This window comes from Podarcis muralis, chromosome 5 (assembly GCF_964188315.1).
Source record: "Podarcis muralis chromosome 5, rPodMur119.hap1.1, whole genome shotgun sequence".
NCBI classification, from domain to species: Eukaryota; Metazoa; Chordata; class Lepidosauria; order Squamata; family Lacertidae; genus Podarcis; species Podarcis muralis.
Window position 1 is genome coordinate 53,332,781 of NC_135659.1, and position 19,646 is coordinate 53,352,426.

The following is a 19,646-nucleotide window of genomic DNA, read 5'->3' on the forward strand; positions in this document are numbered from 1 at the left end:
GTCACCAAAGACACAGAACAGGAAGTCTCCTTCGTGGAACAAAGGCACAGGACAACAAGTTCAAAACATGAAAAAGCATAATTTAGGGGAAAGTGTGCATGAAAATGAAAATACTAGTGAAAATAACATATGAAAAATACATTATATTAAGAAAATTGCTTGCAAAAATGTGAAAATTAGGCAAAAACTGCCTCTACAAATGTGTTTATTAGGTGAAATTCACACTAAAATGCTGGTGAATTTTCAGAACAATTTTTTAAAACCACAAATTGCTGCAAAATGTAGAGAGCCAAATGAAGATTGGAAGAATGAGAAATAGAGAGAACTGAAATTGACACATCCTTCCATCCCTAGTGGGGCCCTCGGATCCCATGCCAACTGCTGCTGAGACCAAGAAACAGAGTAATGTGGAAAGTAGAGTCCACCCAGGTTTGGTATTTAGGCCTGTGTTTTTTAACTTATTCAGAAGATTAGTGAATGGTGGCTCAGGGGAGGGCATTCTCTCCCTATGTTGTGGAACTCTCCATAGAAGTGTGCCTGGTGCCTTCATTATATAGCCTTTGGCAAACGCTGAAGATGTGCCTCTTTAATCTTCCCTTTGACATATTTTTCGGACCCATTTTATTTCTGTGAATCTAAGTTGTTTTAAACTATTTTTAAGATTGTGTTTTAATTGTTGTAACCTGCCCTGGGACCTTAGAGTAAAGGGTAGGTTATTATTACTACAGTGGTACCTTGGGTTACATACATTTCAGGTTACATACACTTCAGGTTACAGACTCCGCTAACCCAGAAATAGTGCTTCAGGTTAAGAACTTTGCTTCAGGATGAGAACTGAAATCATGCTCTGGCGGTGCAGCGGCAGCAGGAGGCCCCATTAGCTAAAGTGGTGCTTCAGGTTAAGAACAGTTTCAGGTTAAGAACGGACCTCCGGAATGAATTAAGTTCTTAACCCGAGGTACCACTGTACTATTATTGTTAATAATAAATGAATGAATAATGGTATAGAGTTAGGAGTGAGGTGGTGAAGTTGCTGATGATACCAAATGGTTCAGTGTGGTTTTTGTGAAAAGCTCCAAAAGATTCTCTCCAGATGGGATGAACAGTCAGTAAAATGGCAAATGCAGCTCAGTGTAAGCAAGTATAAAATCATGTGCCCTGGGGCAAAATTTTTGAAATTTTGCATATACTCTCAACTGACCAGGAAAGAGATCTTGGGGTCAAAGTGGGGACTGAACCTGAATACTACTTATGGGAACTGTTCTAAACTTGTGGTTTCAGCATTTCTTAGTTCCTTTTTGCTTTAACTTCTAGTCACAAGCATAAACAAACCATTCATTACCTCAGTGCCAACAAGACCATGAGGACCACACTCAGCTGCCTTCTTCTGGGTGAGTAGGAAATTGATAGGCTAAGACATTCAACATAAGCAAGGAGAAATAGCTCAGAGGCAGAGCAAATGCATTGCATGTAGAAAGTTGTTGATTCAGGCTGCATATGGCCCATATATTCAAAGGCATATTTAAAACACATTCGCCCCCAAATGGTTCTGGGCATGGTAGTTTATGCTACAATTCCCAGCACCATCAAGAAGCAAAAGTTCTCAGGGTTCTTTTCTTCCTCCCCCTCTCTCTTTTTGCAAGGGGATGTGCTGTAAGTGTGTTATAAATGCATGGTAGTATGTATGTACAGTTAGACAGGTAAGATGTGATGTGAAATACCCCTGTTTTCATTGGAGAAATGTCAGAGGTTGTGCTGTTAGGACTGGCTTGTGCAGGAACTTTCAAGTTTCATTGTGATGCTGTAGAATGAGCTGCTGTCAAGACCATTTAGCCAAAGCCTCCATCACACCCCATTTCCAACTCAAGTGGCAGACCCTGATATTCTGGGTGGTATTCAACTAAATAAAAGCACTACTAGAAGGGTGAGCAGGGGACGCCAGTGGCGCTGCGGGTTAAACCACAGAGCCTAGGACTTGCCGATCAGAATGTCGGTGGTTCGAATCCCCACAACGGGGTGAGCTTCCGTTGCTCTGTCCCTGCTCCTGCCAACCTAGCAGTTCGAAAGCACGTCAAAGTGCAAGTAGATAAATAGGTACCGCTCCTGTGGGAAGGTAAATGGTGTTTCTGTGCGCTGCTCTGGTTCGCCAGAAGTGGCTTAGTCATGCTGACCACATGACCTGTACGCCGGCTCCCTTTGCCAATAAAGCGAGATGAGCACTGCAACTCCAGAGTCGTCCACGACTGGACCTAATGGTCAGGGGTCCCTTTACCTTTACCTTTACCTTTACCTTACAAGGGTGAGCACTAATGCAATTGGACCTCCCCCCTCCTACCCCTGTATGCACTGCACACTGTCCCCCAACTCTGCTTTGGAGGGTTGGCGAAACCTACAGAAAAGACTTAGGGGGAATGGGAGGGGAGGGGGGAACATTCTGCTGCATTGGAAGAAACCCTTGCTTTGACAGAACATTGTCCTTGGTGCTATGCTGAATACAACCCTTTGTAATTATGATTAAGATGGAAGCGGGGAGAGGAAAGGGACAGACACAAACCTGGAACAACCAAAAAACATTAGAGGAAATCCGTTTCTGCAAAATGTGAAGAAGTCTCTGGCATTTTAAAGATGAATGTACAGAATTTTATAAGGAAGAACTTTCTGCTTTAGACATTTGTTGCCTCAGCAATGTTTCTTTTTAAAAATAAAACTCAGTATGGGGCTTTCTATCCTGGCAAACAGCTGTTTTTAACATCGTTTTTTAAATATTGGTCCTAGGATTTGTTATTTGTCAAGGGATTTGTCTTGGATTTGCCGTTGTGTACAACGATGAAAGAGGTAAAAAATTATTTTCTCCTGGATATTATTTGGAAAAATGTGGGAGCAATTATTGATTCAATTTTTACCATTGTTTACTATTATTTTAATGTTGTTGAAGAGGGCAATGTTCTTGGCCCCTACTGCTTCCAGGTATCCATCTATTTAAGAAATGTATTTAATCAAATGATCTATCAGCACAAGTGATGGTCTTGCAAAAGAGTACAAATTTTGGGAAAAGGTGATGAAAGAAATTTCTGAATAATAGACCCCAATCTGTGGTTTTAAAATATTTTTTATGGGTCAAATATAGTCTTAATATATAAATATATTTTTTTAATTAGTAGCTGCTTGTTTGACCATAACATAGGAACTGAAAGTAATGTCAAACTGCACAAGCATTGTCCTCTGTACCAGACTTTGGAATGAAAATAAAAGGGTGGAGAATTTCTGATGCATGGGTTTCACTTCAGAAGATGGCTAGCTAATTTGCAATTGCAAGATCCTAACAGAAAGTGAGATGGGGAGAATTAATATAGGCAGCAGTCAGCTCCTTAGCTGAAGCCCAGGGACAAAGGTTAATCCCCCTTTCTTTCCTTTATCTGCTGAATAGTCCATAGCGTTTATATGATGTGCACATCCTATCCTCAAATGCACTAGAAAATACTTCCATGTAAACATATCTTGTTCGTGGGACTCTGCTTCTTTAAAAAATGTTAACAATTTCTGCTTCTTTGTAGGATCAGGTGGTCCACGACAATGGCGATTAGATGAAATTTTGAAGCCTTATGATATAGGTATGTTTTGGACCATGTCTGCATCGATAGCACCTGTAAATCCCATGCTGGAGCAATTGAAAGAAAGGGTCACAATGCACATTGCTCCATGGAGCCTGACACGGAACAACACGGCATTTGCACTTGTTATGAATCAGGGTGTAAATGTTATACAAAGCATGTACAAACAACCCCACCGCACAGTAAAATTTGCCAAAAACATGTAGACCATTGGCATGCATTTGATTGTCACAGTATGTACGCATTAAACCATGACAGAATCAACTTTAAAGTTAATACAACAGCCTAAAGGATAGTGACCTGGGTGGCAGTGCAAGCCTTGCCTCACCTTGGATCAGACTGATTTAACTGACCAATTGTGTCGCAAATAACTTGGTTCTGCCCCCTCCCCCAACATAAAGCTTTTCCCTCTAATATTAAGCCTGCCCCCCCCAAAAAAATCCTGGCTATGCCCTTGGCTGCCACCATGTTATGCTTGCTGGTATAATGATGCAGAGCCCTGACCCTCTCAGAGACAATCAAGCCAGTATAAAATGGAGAGGGTTTGAAAATATTGCATAGCTAGCTGGTGGCAGTTCTTTCTAAAAGTATTTTGCATGAAAATCAGTGAGCTCATACTGTTTATATAATTGTGCTAGTTAGTATTGCTAAGTAATGCTGCTTATATACTTGCGCATTAAATATTTGCTCCTTGTCCACTTCTTCCTCTGGTGGCGCTGTGGTCTAAACCACAGAGTCTAGGACTTGCCGATCAGAAAGTCGGTGGTTCAAATCCCTGTGACAGGGTGAGCTCCCATTACTCTGTCCCTGCTCCTGCCAACCTAGCACTTCGAAAGCACGTCAAAGTGCAAGTAGATAAAAATGTACCGCACCAGCAGGAAGGTAAACAGCGTTTCCGTGCACTGCTCTGGTTTCTCCAGAAGTGGCTTAGTCATGCTGGCCACATGACCCAGAAAAACTGTCTGCGGACAAACGTCGGCTCCCTTGGTCAGTAAAGTGAGATGAGCGCCGCAACCCCAGAGTCGTCCGCGACTGGGCTTAATGGGCGGGGGTCACCTTTACCCACTTCTTCCTAAGACCAACCAGTTCTTCTCTGCCCTCGGTGCAGGAGGGCACAGCTTGCCTGTGGAATACCATTTTTATGTTTTCTTCTGTTTAGTTTATGTGGATGATGAAGGCAGCACTACCATTGACAATGGCACATCCGTAGACTGTGGTCCTAATTCTGTTTCATATAATAAATCCAGCTGTGTCTGTGAAGAAGGATACAGGGAAACGACAACTTTGGGAACCAATCAAACCAGTTGTGAGAGTAAGTGTGTTAATTCTCAGATCCTTTAAATGGCATCTACTTGAGCTGCAGTGATGAATGGAAATTTGATATTCAGCCATTGCTAATGTCATAACCAATGGCAATACTTCATTACTGTTCTTCAATTCTAAACTGTTTCTCGGAGGGTTTTAATTGTCATTGTTTCAATTGGCTTCTTTATTGTATGTTTTAATAAATGACGTTTCATTCCTCTCTTATTGAATTGCTATTGTGTATTATAATCACAAATGAATGTCCTAATTGATTCTATAGTTGTAAACTGCTTACAAGCCATTCTGGAATGCATGAAGTATATAAGTTAATAAATAACACTGGGGTTTTAGCCATCCCAAAGGGTAGAAAGTATTTCTTTATTATCAATAAAATCCTAATTCTGTAGGTGAAAAGATGGTGCAGCTGTCAGGATCAGAAGCCGAAGCTCTTTAGGCACAGATATCAGCAGAGGATTGCTGCAAAACCTGGTGGGTTGAGGTTGGGAGCTACAATATATTCTTCACACATAGCAGTCTTTTCTTACACATATAAGCTTAAATGATTATTATACAAAAGCAATCCATGCTAAAAGTCTTTAGTATTTAGAAACCTGAACTCATTTAGACCCCAGTTCAATACATTCAGAAATAACTAGAAGATACAATTTTTGATCAGAAAAAATGGTGACACAATCTGTCATCTCCACACACATAACAAGCACACAAATCGTACAAGTTTACATGGAGCCCATGCATTGCACGTTAGTTGTAAATTATGTTTTCTTTACAGAAATTCCCTACCACTGCCAACCAGATATTGTAAGACAAAATGATGGTCTAGGGGTGTGTTTCAATGCAACAAAACCAGAGGTATGTGTGTTGTGATATGTGTGAAATTAACACAGTTCTGTAAATCTGATATGCTTAACCTTACTGGGTTGGTTGGTATGCTAACACTGTCAATGTTTTTTCTCTGAAATGCAAATGGCGATTCTCCCCACTAGAACAGTAGTGCTAAATGCAAATTAGATGTATTGATTGTTAGCTAACTCACTCTCATTCTCCAAATCTGTTGAAAATTGAGGGAACTGGAGGGAAGGAGGAAATTGGACAAGGAAAATGCTTGATTCATGTTCTACTCACTCCTTTACTTTATGGATAAAGGACATTTAAAAAATGTTGAAGTGATTCCTTCCCATCTTCTGGAAATTCGTTTCTTCAGTTGGGCGGGTGGGTGGGGAAAACCATTTTCAACTGATTAGAAAAATAATTATTGGAACACATAATGAAAATCCTGTGCTAAGCATGTGTGGGAGGCAACCTGCTTATGATTTCTATATGCGGAGCTAATTACTCTATATATCCTCGATATTCATATGTATATAGTATATAGTATATATTTTGTATTGCTCATTGTTTTAAAGTTTACTGGTTGTAAAATGCTTTTGTTGTATTCTATCTTTGAGACTTTTATGTTCGTCACTAACAAATGTAATAAAAATTATTATTATTATGTTCCAGACCTCACTCTGATGTTAAAGACAGGGTGTGTTAAGAAAGGGGTTGGGGGAGGGTTGTGAAAGAACCACTGTTTTTGTGAAGAGCTGCTGGAAGGAAAGGGAGGAAACTGAAATAGGTCTTATCTGCCCAACATCTCTGTGAAGTAAGTTTGGCTGAGAGATAATGGGCAGATCTACCCCATACATTTACAACATATTCAATGGACAATAATCAACACGACTTCCTTCACAAAATCCTGAGAACTGTAGTTTGTTCAGAATTCTGCAAATTGTAGCCCTGGGAGGGGAGGGGGGAACTACAGTTCCTAGAATTCTTTGGGGGAAGTAATTTGCCTTAAATGCACAACTGATTTGCTCAACAACATGGCCAAAGCTCTCCTAGTGAGCGTCATAGCTAAGAGGGGATTTGAATCTGGGTGTCTCTAATCCTAGTGCAACCATTATAACCACTATTTGGCCCAGCAAAATATTTTCTGCTCATGTCTGGGGCAATATCAGACCATTTGACTTAACCCAGCCTATACTACTTTTTTGGAGTATTTCATTGTATTTCCTTGTCAGCTGATCTCTGCCAACACACATTTCTTCTCTTCTCTTAGAATTACTTCAGTCATAACAACAGTTTCTACTGCTCAGTGGTAGGGACAGCCTTCAATGCTTTTTTATCCTTCTGTGAAAATGGCAGTGTGATACCAACTTCCTTGCAGGTAAGGCTTCCCAAGAACTGAGGCAACATTTGGCCACAGCATCTCCTTCCTGAGAAGTTCTGTGCCTTCCTGTTTGCAAGACTGTGTGGTTTCCTACTGTGGTCAGTGAAAGATGGGTGGATCTATGACAGTTTACACAGACAAGGCTTTCAATGTTCAAAACTGTTTAATTTCAAACAAATAAAAATATTGAGATCATGTGGCCCTTCAGATGTTATTGGACTAGAACTCCTATCATCCTTACCCATTATCCATGGGAGAAGAATATAGAAAGAAAGATAATATTTTTTGGTCTTGAAGTGGTCTATGTAGTTGATATTAAATTGTAAATTTTGTTTTTGTTTCACAATTAAAGAACAGACAGACAGGTAGATATTTTCTTTTGCTCTAGGATAATGTACACCCATTGAGCCGTACAAAATCTACTGTGCTATGTACATATTCTGAGAATTCATTCATTTATTTATTGAATTTTTATACCGCCCTATACCTGGAGGTTTCAGGGCGGTTCACAAAAAAGATCACAATATATGAAAATAAAAACAATAATCCAATAACACTCCCCTCCCCAAAAAGTCACATTTTAAATTTCAGCCAAATTTCAGCCAAAGGCCTGGTTAAAAAGTAATGTTTTTGCCTGGTGCCTAAATTTCAGCCAAATTTCAGCCAAAGGCCTGGTTAAAAAGGAATGTTTTTGCCTGGTGCCTAAAAGTGTATAATTAAGGCACCAGGTGAACTTTCCTGAGGAGAGCATTCCACAAACGAGGAGCCACTGCAGAGAAGGCCTGTTCTCATGTGGCTACCCTCCTGCCTCTCTTGAAGAACTGATTGTAAGAAGGCAAGCAAGGTTTTGAATTGTCATGTGGTTTCTTGGCTTCTTGTAATGCTGCAGGACACAGTGGGCTCCGTTGACAAACTTCTTGTCAGCAGTTCGCTACAGAGTATTGAAACAAATGAGGAGCGTGTATCAGCTGTGACATTGGTTTTGGACGGACTGGCCTCAGCTGCAGTTGCAAAAGCTATTGCATCTCCAGAACACCAATCTCAGACTGTGGTTACTAACTCAATAGGTAAGGAGAATTGTCTGTGGAGTTTTCTTGGCAGGGATACTGGAATGGCTTGTCGTTTCCTGCTCCAGGTGGATCACGTTTAGTCAAAACTCTCCACTATGACTTGTCCATCTTGGGTGGCCCTGTACGGCATAGCTCATAGTTTCTCTGAGTTGTTCAAGCCCCTTCGCCACGACAAGCCAATGATCCAACTACCACACAATTGCGCTCATTTCACATGCTAGCAAGGTTATGCTTAAAATTCTACAAGGTAGGCTTAAGCAGTATGTGGACCGAGAACTCCCAGAATTGCAAGCTGGATTTCGAAGGGGCAGAGGAACCAGAGACCAAATTGCAAACATGTGTTGGATTATGGAGGAAGCTAGAGAGTTCCAGAAAAACATCTACTTCTGTTTCATTGACTATGCAAAAGCCTTTGACTGTGTCGACCACAGCAAACTATGGCAAGTTCTTAAAGAAATGGGAGTGCCTGATCACCTCATCTGTCTCCTGGAAGAGAATTCTGTTTGGAAGAGAATTCTGTTTGGTCTGCACTTTAAACAGGACATACATGATTTGCAATTAACAGACTTATACATTGAGTGGAACACAGTTGAAAACTCCCCTGCATACAAAGGGGGTTGGGGGATGAGTACAAAATGTGTATATTAGGAGAAAATGGATGAAACTACACAAACATTTTTCTTCTTCTTCAAAAAAAAGTGCAGTAAATGGGATGGAACAGACTTATTATTGAATGCACGTGAAACCGACTTTAATGGAAATAAGCTGATCCATACACCCCTAGTCATTTATAGTGATGGGTGAGCTCTCAATGGCTAGATCAGGAATGAGCTAGGCTTTTTGTGAACTTTCATGGTTAGTGTTTGGAAAAGTCAGTATTTCATGGTTTGTGTTTCATGACATGTGTGCTCCTGCCTTCATGTATGTTGTTGCGGTCCCTTCTGGGATTTGCTTTTTCATTGTCCCACGAACACATAGCTAGTCATCATGATGTGTATCTAAGAACCCATATCCCTTCTTTGCTCATTGTAGTGATCCAAACCCACATAATCAGTGAAGAGGTTATTTCAAAAAATGAAGCTCTGCATTTAGAGGCTCAGGAAGACCAAATGACCATTGATCCCAGAGCAGTGATTGACAGGATCACCCAAGGTATGCTTTCTGCTCATTCCTCAGATAACACTTGTTCAAGATAAAAAATAACCACTTATCACAGTGCTTCTAAATCCCTTAGAAAAGTACCTTGAATATTCTCTTTCTTCAGGCACACCAAACTTTTTACTATCTTTACCATGTACTTTTAACTAGTTTCATTGCTGTACAGCATCAATTTGATGCTGTACATCAATTTGACCTGTATTTCTCAGCAGTAAAAAAGTGCAACCTAATTGTCCATATTTGAGAAGGAGGTCCAGTCTTCAGGTACAAACCACTGGCCCTGGCTGGGAAATGAGAATCTGGGACTTGTGGCAGGACAACTAGAAAATATGACTCCCTATCCCTTGTGGCTGGCATCAGGATGTGGTGTCCCTGTGCAGGGACAAACAGTGCATTGTGAAGACAGCAGCATGAGAAATTTATATGTGTGGAATTGCCTAAGGGACAATCAGATTCTTACTCCTGCAACACTCTATTCTACCAAAGAAAAGTACATGTGTGTATACCGAGGCAATCTTTGGTATGTGACATGTATTTTCACTATTCTGTTGTTTTTTTAAAAAGATTTTTATTAAAATTTTCAAAGTATTACAAAAAGAAAAAAGAAAAAGAAAAAATACAAAGTAAAAACAGTTAAAAACAATTCAATCTTTTCATGTCTTATCTTTCATTCGCTTGTTTCCCAGACCTCCTCACACCTCCCTTTTTTGTATCCAGTTCAATTGGTTGGTTCAGCAAATCCTTTCCCTCTTTATTTTTATCCTAATCTTTAATCTTAAATATATTATGACTTTAAATTATTCCCTTATTATCAATCCATTTTTACACATCCTTATAACATTACTGCTGAAAACCACTTAGCTTCAATCCAACATTGTTCTAACATTCATTAATTTTACAATATTTCTGTAAATAATCTTTAAATTTCTTCCAATCTTCTTCAATCAACTCTTCTCCCTGGTCTCGGATTCTGCCAGTCATTTCCGCCAATTCCATATAGTCCATCACCTTCATCTGCCATTCTTCCAGGGTGGGTAGATCTTGTGTCTTCCAATACTTTGCGATAAGTATTCTTGCTGCTGTTGTGGCATACATAAAGAAATTTCTATCCTTCTTTGGCACCAATTGGCCGACAATGCCCAGGAGAAAGGCCTCTGGTTTCTTCAGGAAGGTATACTTAAATACCTTTTTCATTTCATTATATATCATCTCCCAGAAAGCTTTAATCCTTGGGCACGTCCACCAAAGGTGAAAGAATGAACCTTCAGTTTCTTTACATTTCCAACATTTATTATTGGGCAAGTGATAGATTTTTGCAAGCTTGACTGGTGTCATGTACCACCTGTATATCATTTTCATAATATTCTCTCTTAAGGCATTACATGCCGTAAACTTCATACCTGTGGTCCATAACTGTTCCCAGTCAGCCATCATAATGTTATGTCCAACATCTTGTGCCCACTTAATCATAGCAGATTTCACCGTTTCATCCTGAGTATTCCATTTCAACAGCAAGTTATACATCCTAGACAAAGTCTTATTTTTGGAATCTAACAGTTCTGTTTCCAATTTTGATTTTTCCACCTGGAATCCAATTTTCTTGTCCAAATTGTATGCCTCCATTATTTGATAATAATGAAGCCAATCTCGCACTTTGTTTTTTAGTTTTTCAAAACTCTGCAATTTCAATTTATCTCGTATTTTCACTATTCTGCCTCCGATATTCCTTCTGTCTCTTGCAGGTCCTGTCGCTGTGGCCTTTATGTCATACAGTGGACTGGGATCACTCCTGAGTGGGATTCTTCTGCAGGATGAGACTCAGCAGAGCAGGGGAATTCTGGGAGAAATCTTCCGCATGAACTCCAGGATGCTAAGCGTTTCCACCAGCCGCTGGATGAGGAATATTTCCAGCCCTGTCAACCTCACCTTTTGTCACCTTGAGGTGTGTAAATGAATTCTGTACAGGAGATCAGGGAAGTGTTTTTTCTGTTCATATTGTGAATATCTATTAAGACGTGAGAGAGACCCCTCCCCCAGTGTCAAGGAAAACGTAGAGCTGGGCCAAGACCCTCAGCTGAACTCCCTGTATTCATCCAAGCTTTGTTCCCTGACACTCAGATTCACAGGCAGGTATCCTAGTTTATCAGAAATGTTGTCATAGACATAGTTCCTTCTGCTTGTCATGTATTCTTTACCTGTTAATCTTACTTTGCGGCTCCTATTCTTTGCATCAGAAAGACGCATAACTTTCAGTGGACTTTCTCCAGATCTTCCTCCAACCCTTCCCCTTTCTTACAGAATAAAGTTCCCCAGGAAAAAGGGGTTTGTGTCCACTGGGACTCTGCAAGCAGAAGTGGTGCCTGGTCCCCTGAGGGCTGCCAGCTCCTCCAGTCTAACAGCACTCATTCAGAATGCAGCTGTCAGTACCTGTCTAACTTTGCTGTGCTGATGGCCCCCACTCCCAGGCAGGTAAGTCAGACTTAGGTCCAGCAATGTCTGAGTTCCCTGTTGGAGGAAAGAGTGAAAGACCAGACCCTAAGTTACCACTAATCCATTACTTTGGGGTCTTGTTATAGTATTTCATGGATTAGATAGTGTGAGGCTACTCCAGAGTTAGTGGTGGAGAAACACGTTCATAGAATACTTCTTAAAACTGCTGCAGGTTTCTTTGTCATCATTAATGGTTAAAAGGGCAATTCGGACACCTGATGTCCAAACTGGTGAGGGGGTGGAATCAGGCTGAGGTGCTGCACACCAACTTTTTATTGTATTTAAGGCATAACTATTAGGTTTATTATATATATACATACATATATACACATATTACATTTCAGCAAGATGCTCAGCATCACTTTAATTTTCCTTATGGAATCATGGGAGCTTGTGGAAGCTGAGGATTTTGTGGAATCAAAATCTGCTAGATGCAGTGTAAAAAACCCCACATGTTTATCAAAAGTCAGTTTTTTGGTTCTGAGAGCCACTGTCCTGTGTTACAGGGAGCTCTGATCCTCTCCATTATCAGCTACATTGGACTCATCATCTCGCTCATCTGCCTCTTCCTGTCCATTGTTACCTTTCTCTTTTGCCGCTCCGTCCAAAACAGCAGCACCTTCATCCACCTGCAGCTGAGTTTGTGCCTCTTCTTTGCGGACCTCATCTTCTTAATTGGAATTGACAAAACATACAACAAGGTATTTTGGCACATCCTTGAAGGATATGGCAGACTTGATAACTGCTCACTACCCCATCCAGTCATGCACTCTGATCCAAAGCAGTACAGGAATCTAGTACTGAGTACTGACAAAAGGGCGCCTTTGATTTCCATTCCAGATCCTGTGCTCGGTCATAGCTGGGGCACTGCAGTACCTCTTCCTGGCCTGTTTTGTGTGGATGTTCTTGGAAGGTGTGAACCTCTTCATCATCGTCAAGAACCTGAAAGTGGCAAATTACGGCGGTACCAGCAAGTGCATGAAGATATCCATGTACCTCTGTGGCTATGGGCTCCCTGCCATGATAGTTGGCATTTCTGCAGCAATTTCACCCGGGTCCTATGGGACCCATTATCAGTAAGTGTCTGTTTTAGAATATAGGGAGGCAGGGAGATCTGCAAAGGTCATCCTTTGAAGTCCTCTGTTTAAAATAATTGGATTGCCCATGTAACTAGTGCACCTCAATCTTGAATGTATTTACTGATGGATTTTATTATCACTCTACAGACCCAGGTTTGTGGGCTAACAGACACAAAGACCAGCTAAGGTTTTCCAAGCCCTTTCCACACACCCCAACACAATAAGGAAGTGGTAACTGTGATCTTAGTTAGAACGTCACTGGGCAGATGTGGATCCCACCTCCCCTGCAATCGCTGGATCCTCTTCCATCTATATTCAAATGGACATACTGGGCATTAGACATAAAACAGAATCAATCTGCATTGAGTTTCTATTTTCAGAATGTAACTACATTTATGAAAAAGTGTTTTTGAGGGGTATATAGTGAGGAATAGTTCCAGACTGTGTGGACTAGGTAGGGAAAAACAAACAAACAAGCTGAGTGAACACTGAATGTAGACTATATAATGTTGTGTACATGTAGCCGTGTTTTCAGGTGTAACTGCAGTTTTGGTGCTTGTGGGTTTTCCAAAAGTTATGTTGATGGTATTTCTTTTTCCTTAGCTGCTGGCTTAACCATGAGAAAGGTTTTATCTGGAGCTTCCTGGGACCCGTCTGTGCCATAATCGTGGTCAGTAAAAATAGCTCTCATTCTCTAAAAATAACAGGAAAATGGGGCAAAAACACAAGAAAACACAGACTGCTTGTGGAACATCTCCCTGCTTTATAACTGCTAAAGGAAAGGAAATCTTTTATAGGCTGAGGGGCAGAATTCATAATTCTTGTTGTCAGCCAGATCTAGGCCAGGTCTTTGGCTTCATCTAATACTTGAAAGGAGTCCTGAGAGTTACTTCTATATTTGCCCTCATGTCTTCAGTTTAATTAGTTATCAATAATGTGCAATAGCTCGGTTTTACTACACTGATATGGGCTAGAAATAATTTTGCAATGTCACTAGAAACTTTTTCAAACTGATAGTGAATCTGCATCACTCATCTAGAAACTGGATATGAATAAAGTGACTTCCAGAGAGTTTGTTCATTGAAATGTCATCCTGATTGGTTTTCACAATATTTGCGGGCAGGTTATACAATGACCCAGTTTATTATTTCTGCTTAGTTCATGGTGCAGTTACATGAGTTACCAGTATATTGCCCCATAATTTTATTTCCTGCAAAAGGTCTGGTGTGTGTGTGTGTGTGTGTGTGTGTTTATTGCACATAAGCACCAAATTTGTTTTCATTGCCCAACATAAACTTACTGCTTTGCAACTGAATCCCACTCACAAAATGCAACAGTCCTAAGAATTATGCTTCACATTTTCCAGTGGAGCACTTTTTTATCCTTTCTCAAATTATTTTTCTTTTTCTCAGATCAACATTATGTTTTTCTGCCTTATTCTGTTGATCTTGCATAAGAAACTTGCATCTCTCAATTCTGAGGTCACTACCCTCAGAAATACCAGGTAAGATAAACCACATAGTAGTGCAAAATCCAGCTCCCCAGTTTTAAGTGGTTATTTTAAAAACTGGACTTGGTGATTGGCACCTGAGTTACTGGAACACTTCAGACATTATAGCAAATCTTAACTGCTTTTCATCGCTACCCACAACTTTTCCAAATCCTCTCCTGTCTTATGAAGCTTTGGTTTCCTTCTATTAAACATGAGTGAAGAACATGTACTTTCAAGGACAGCCACTGAGAAAGAGAGGGTTGTCTGGGATTCGTTCAGATAATACAACTTCCCAGTACTCCCTTACCTTTTCAGACCATCCACGCTGTTGCCTTCCTCTTTTGTAGGTCACTGACATTTAAGGCAATGGCCCATGTTTTCATCCTTGGTGTGACTTGGTGTCTAGGACTCTTTCAGTTTGGCCCTCTGGCTGAGGTAATGGCATACCTGTTCACAATCACCAACAGTGTGCAAGGATTCTTCATCTTCCTGGTGCATTGCTTGCTGAACAAGAAGGTAATGTATGGAACGAGAGAGGGTAGCACTTAGAGCAAGCAATATCAAATAAAATGTGGGGCAATAGGATACAAGGGTCATTTAAATTCTACTCAATATCGATCCAGAGCAGATTCCAACATATAGTTAGCGGAGTAAAAACTTAGACCAGAGGCAATGAATATTTCATCCAGCAGAGCTTTACTGCTATTGAAGGCAAATGAGCATAATGGTCTCAAATCCAATACATTCAGGATTGGCACTGTCCATAAGAAATCCAGTTGCAGCAGACTTAACTTAAACTTACAATACTTATAATAAGTCTTAAACTTAACACTAACCCACAGAACACCACACCAGACGGAAAAGAGATAGAAAGAGAAAGTAAGTGGCCCTACTATTATAGTCGGCATGACCTTGACAGAAAGAGATAACAGAACCAGTTTAAACCAGCTGTACTCAACTTCTCAAACATCATGAAGTTTCTTTCACACAGAGAAGCTTCCAGAATCCTCTTGAGCTAAGTAGAATAGGAAAGATCTCTACACATCAGACCAATAGTTTATGTACTAAGAAATGTAAATTGACAACAAAATATAACTTAGTGCAAATTTTCAAGGCTGACTCCTGGTTTGTGGACCGTTGAACAAGGGACAATTTTGTTCCTTGCTCCCTGCAATACTCACTCCAAAGAAACAGAATTAGATTTAGTGTTTTTATGGGGAGACTAGAAATCTCTTCCTAGTAGCTTTGTATTTTGAATCCTCAGGTAAGAGAAACATACGGGCATTTGATTTCTTGCAAGAAAGATTTCAAGCCTCCTGCTTCTGACATGACGATGACTTCTGTCCCCATCACCAATCCCATGGTAAGAAAGGTGCATAATCCACATATCTTAGCAATAATGATATGGTTACCCTTGCTTCTGCCATGTATTCATGGCATTCCATAGGATATCTGCACATTTAGGGGGCAGATATGCTTCTCCAGCACATGCCATCCTCCTAGTAGAAACATAATCTCTCCACAGATTGTAGCTGGGAGAAGTTAGCTGGGCCATCATCTGGGTATCATATGCCTGGCTAGAAAAAGTAATGTTGGTGCAGGTTCTGAGATGTCTATGATTTCTGTACCTGTCAGTGTCCCCCTGGTAAGACAGATGCATGATCCAGACATTTTCTCTAACCAGCAGTGATATGGTTAACCTTACATCTCTCAGCCCCTAATATTCACAGAATTTCACATTCTTAGGACATCTGCCCTTTATAGGTGACGGATTTGCTTCTCCAGGACATTTGTTCCTCCTACTATGAAATACCATCTATTCACAGATAGCTGAGCTGTTTTGTGATTATTATATACCTGGCCAGAAAGAGCAATGCTGGTGTAGGCTCTGCATGATGTTGTACCTTCATTTCTGGGAGTTTTCCCCCCACCTTTCTGGTTCAGCAGTAAATTGCTGAGTCAAGTGAAACCTCAGTGCAACCTCGATGAACTCTAGAGAGCAATCACAGCTCTGCCTGTAATAAAAAACATCACTTTGACCTGTGCTGTGCTGGACATTTTGAAACTTTCTTTTTCAACCATTCATTGCATGAGAATGAAAGACTCCCAAAATATCATGGGGGCGGGGAAAGGAAATTTCTTGGAAGTTTTGAGATGGGGTTTCCTTTCTTTAACTTCATCAGGTGGCCAAAGGTTTTCTTTTTTACAAGTTTTTTTTTTTAAATCCCATTCTGCCGAAATGGTGCAAAGCTCTTACTGCAGCTTCCCACTGGCCACACCCACTGGAAGGGAATTTCAGCCCAGCCTTAATTTCAGGCTCCTATTTTAATAAACTATTTGGTTTATAACCCTAGTGCTGATCACTGCCTTGCAGGGTTTAACAGAGAGGAACATGGTGGTAGGAACATGTTGTTCATTGCGCCGGCCTGGAGCTCGCACAGCAATTGCGCCCTAATTGGTCCCAATACCATCGTGTGATTGCAGTGCAGCCAACTTGGGATGCAACAGATTTTATAGATCCAGTATTTCATGGAATGTTTCATAGGAAATGTGTTCAGATATTATGGATTACAGTTTTTAAAAGAACTGCTTTTTACTATTAGAGTTGCAGGTTGAGCGTTGTAGAAAATTCTCCCTGCTGTTAAATGCTGGTTTCTTCAAGGCTGAAGTGGCCGATAGGTTTCAGTGTTAAAGGTAGACAGACTCACATATTCTGAATTTCGCACTCTTTTGCTTATGTATCATAGCCTGTGATCTAAGGAACTTCTTTCCTTATCTTTTCCAGAGGAAAGAGGAAAGCACTGCTTCAGGGAATCAACAGATGGTGGGATGGGGGACAGAGCCATAATCAAATACCATGTTTTGGTCTCTTCCGTCTGTATCCAAAATACAACTGAATGAAACTGGACGAACTACAGGAATTTTTCATATCCAAGCAATTATTCCTTGTTTGGTTGCCTTCCAGCTTTTTAAGGTACCAGGATTAAAAAAACCATGGAAATCCTCATATTCAAGACATTTCCTATTGCTATTACGATATACTGTAGATCTCAAACACTCCTGTTGCCCGTTGAAGTTTTAGGTAATAGAACATGATGAGCTTAACAAAGCAATGGACATTGAACAGAGGAGAAGACTCATGGCTGTCACTGGGACTGCTTCATAGTGCCTTGGCAACAGTACCCTAATGGCAATAACTACTTACTTTAGGTAGCACTGATCAAGTCTGTACCTATATATTCATATTCATATTCTGGCTGAGGCCTTTGAGGCAAATTTTCCTTCGAAACCCAGGTTCTCACAAATATTTGGGAACAGAAGAAAAGCTCAGCTAATAATTTCACCTGCTGTCACTTGAGATGAAATATGTATACATATATGCATACATACACAAATACGATGATTCTTGAGTGTGGAGAGAGAGAAAAACACCAGGAAAGACTGAAAACGTTTGTTGTTATTTATTTTCTTTCCCTTTCCTGCCCCCCTTGCTGACATCGGAAATGGCGCCCTATCTTAACTCAGATTAACTATAGGATTTCACACATGAATCACAAAAAGCAAAACCTTAGCTTTGGGACAGTTTATTAATTTGAGATTCATAATTTTCAGATTGTATACTCTATGCCATATTAGCACTCACACCTGCAGGTTCTTAAAAGAAACCATCCAGATGCTTATTTTAAAACAACACAATTGGAATCACTACTATTAGCTCAAATATCTTGCTATGAAGTTAAAATGAAATTTGGATAAGCTGATTACATGAACAGGCACAATTATTCTAGGTTGCCTTGGCAGCAAAACCTGTCTGTTTGCCCTGTCAAATGTACTATTGTATTCTCAAAGGTGCTTGCTGAAAGCCTTTGAAGACTTGAGACACTGCTGCCAGTATGAGCCTCTGAGTGACCCGAACTTCAGTCCAAATACCCCAAACCTATATCTGAGCCAAAGACTCCCAGAACCCTGACTAGCCACTTGGGACAATCCATCCTCGAACCTCAAAACTCCTCTGGTTGGAATTCTGACTGCTTGGACAGCCTGACCAACCAAAAACCCTCACAAATAGCTTATCACCCCCTTTCTCCTCAACTGACAAATCTCAGCTATCCTACCAACAACTGACAGTTAACTCCCAACTGACTGGAACCACTAGTTGGCCAGCAAAATATTTTCTTCTCATGCCTGGAGTAATATTAGACCTTTAAACATGCCTGGGATCACTTAAAGCACCACAACAGTTTCTACTGCTCAGTGATGGGGTCATCCTTCAGCCATCCCTCTGTGAAAATGACAGTGTGACACCAACTTCCTCACAGGTAAGGAAGGCTTCCTAAGAACTGAAACTATGTTTGGCCACAGCATCTCCTTCCTGAGAAGATCTGTGCTTTCCTTTTGCAAGACTGTGTGGTTTCCTTTTGTGTACTGTGGTCAGTAAGGGATAGGTGGATTTATGACAGTTTACTCAGATGAGGCTTCCAATGCTCAAAATTGTTTAATTAAGAAAAATGCAGGGGGGTGATGTGGCCTTGAAGATGTTATTGGACTAGAACTCCAATCATCCTTACCCATTATCCATGGGAAAAGAATATAGAAAAACAGATAATATGTATCTGTTTTGAAGTTGTCTGTGTTGTTGGTATTAGATTATATTTTTGTGGTTTTTTCACAATTAAAGAATAGACAGGAAAATACTGTGTGTGTGTGTGTGTGTGTGTGTGTGTGTGTGTGAGAGAGAGAGAGAGAGAGAGAGAGAGAGAGAGAGAGAGAGAGAGATACATAACTAAGTCAAAATCTCTGCAGAACTTCGAGCTTACAGGAACCAGAGGCTCCTATTTTCCTGCTGCTTTCCCCCAGGGAAAACTGCCGTTTAGTGCTCAGCTGGAGCAAACAGCAATTTGTGTTTTCTCCGGATTGATCTTTGCTCTGATTTGGCACTAAAGAGTGGGTTTTCTCTGGGAAAGGAATGGGGCATGGGGAAAAAATGCTCTGAAGCATGCCTAGTGAGCATGGGTCAAGCAGAAAACCATTTGGACTCATGCTTTCTAGTCATGGGAGAAGCAGAAGTGTGGATGAGCCTATTTGAGTGATTCTGAGAGTGGGCCTTTGTCCCTCCCCTCGCCAGCTCACTGACATCTGAAATGGCACCCCAACTTCACTCACGTTAGTTATAGGATTTTGTACATGAATCACTAAAAAAGAAGAAGATTT

General features: G+C 40.6%; 1 protein-coding gene across 1 annotated transcript; it reads left to right on the plus strand.

Moving 5' to 3' along the window:
- Positions 1 to 1,348: 1,348 nt before the first annotated feature.
- Positions 1,349 to 17,883, plus strand: LOC114598448 (adhesion G protein-coupled receptor E3-like). Its single transcript, XM_028732116.2, has 17 exons — positions 1,349 to 1,391; positions 2,776 to 2,835; positions 3,555 to 3,611; positions 4,771 to 4,923; positions 5,707 to 5,786; positions 7,036 to 7,143; positions 8,036 to 8,213; positions 9,249 to 9,368; positions 11,117 to 11,316; positions 11,673 to 11,843; positions 12,371 to 12,565; positions 12,705 to 12,940; positions 13,547 to 13,613; positions 14,356 to 14,447; positions 14,783 to 14,951; positions 15,700 to 15,798; positions 17,221 to 17,883. Exons 1-17 carry the CDS (start codon positions 1,361 to 1,363, stop codon positions 17,281 to 17,283), a joined length of 2,079 nt encoding a protein of 692 aa, XP_028587949.2. The 5' UTR covers positions 1,349 to 1,360; the 3' UTR covers positions 17,284 to 17,883.
- Positions 17,884 to 19,646: the final 1,763 nt, after the last annotated feature.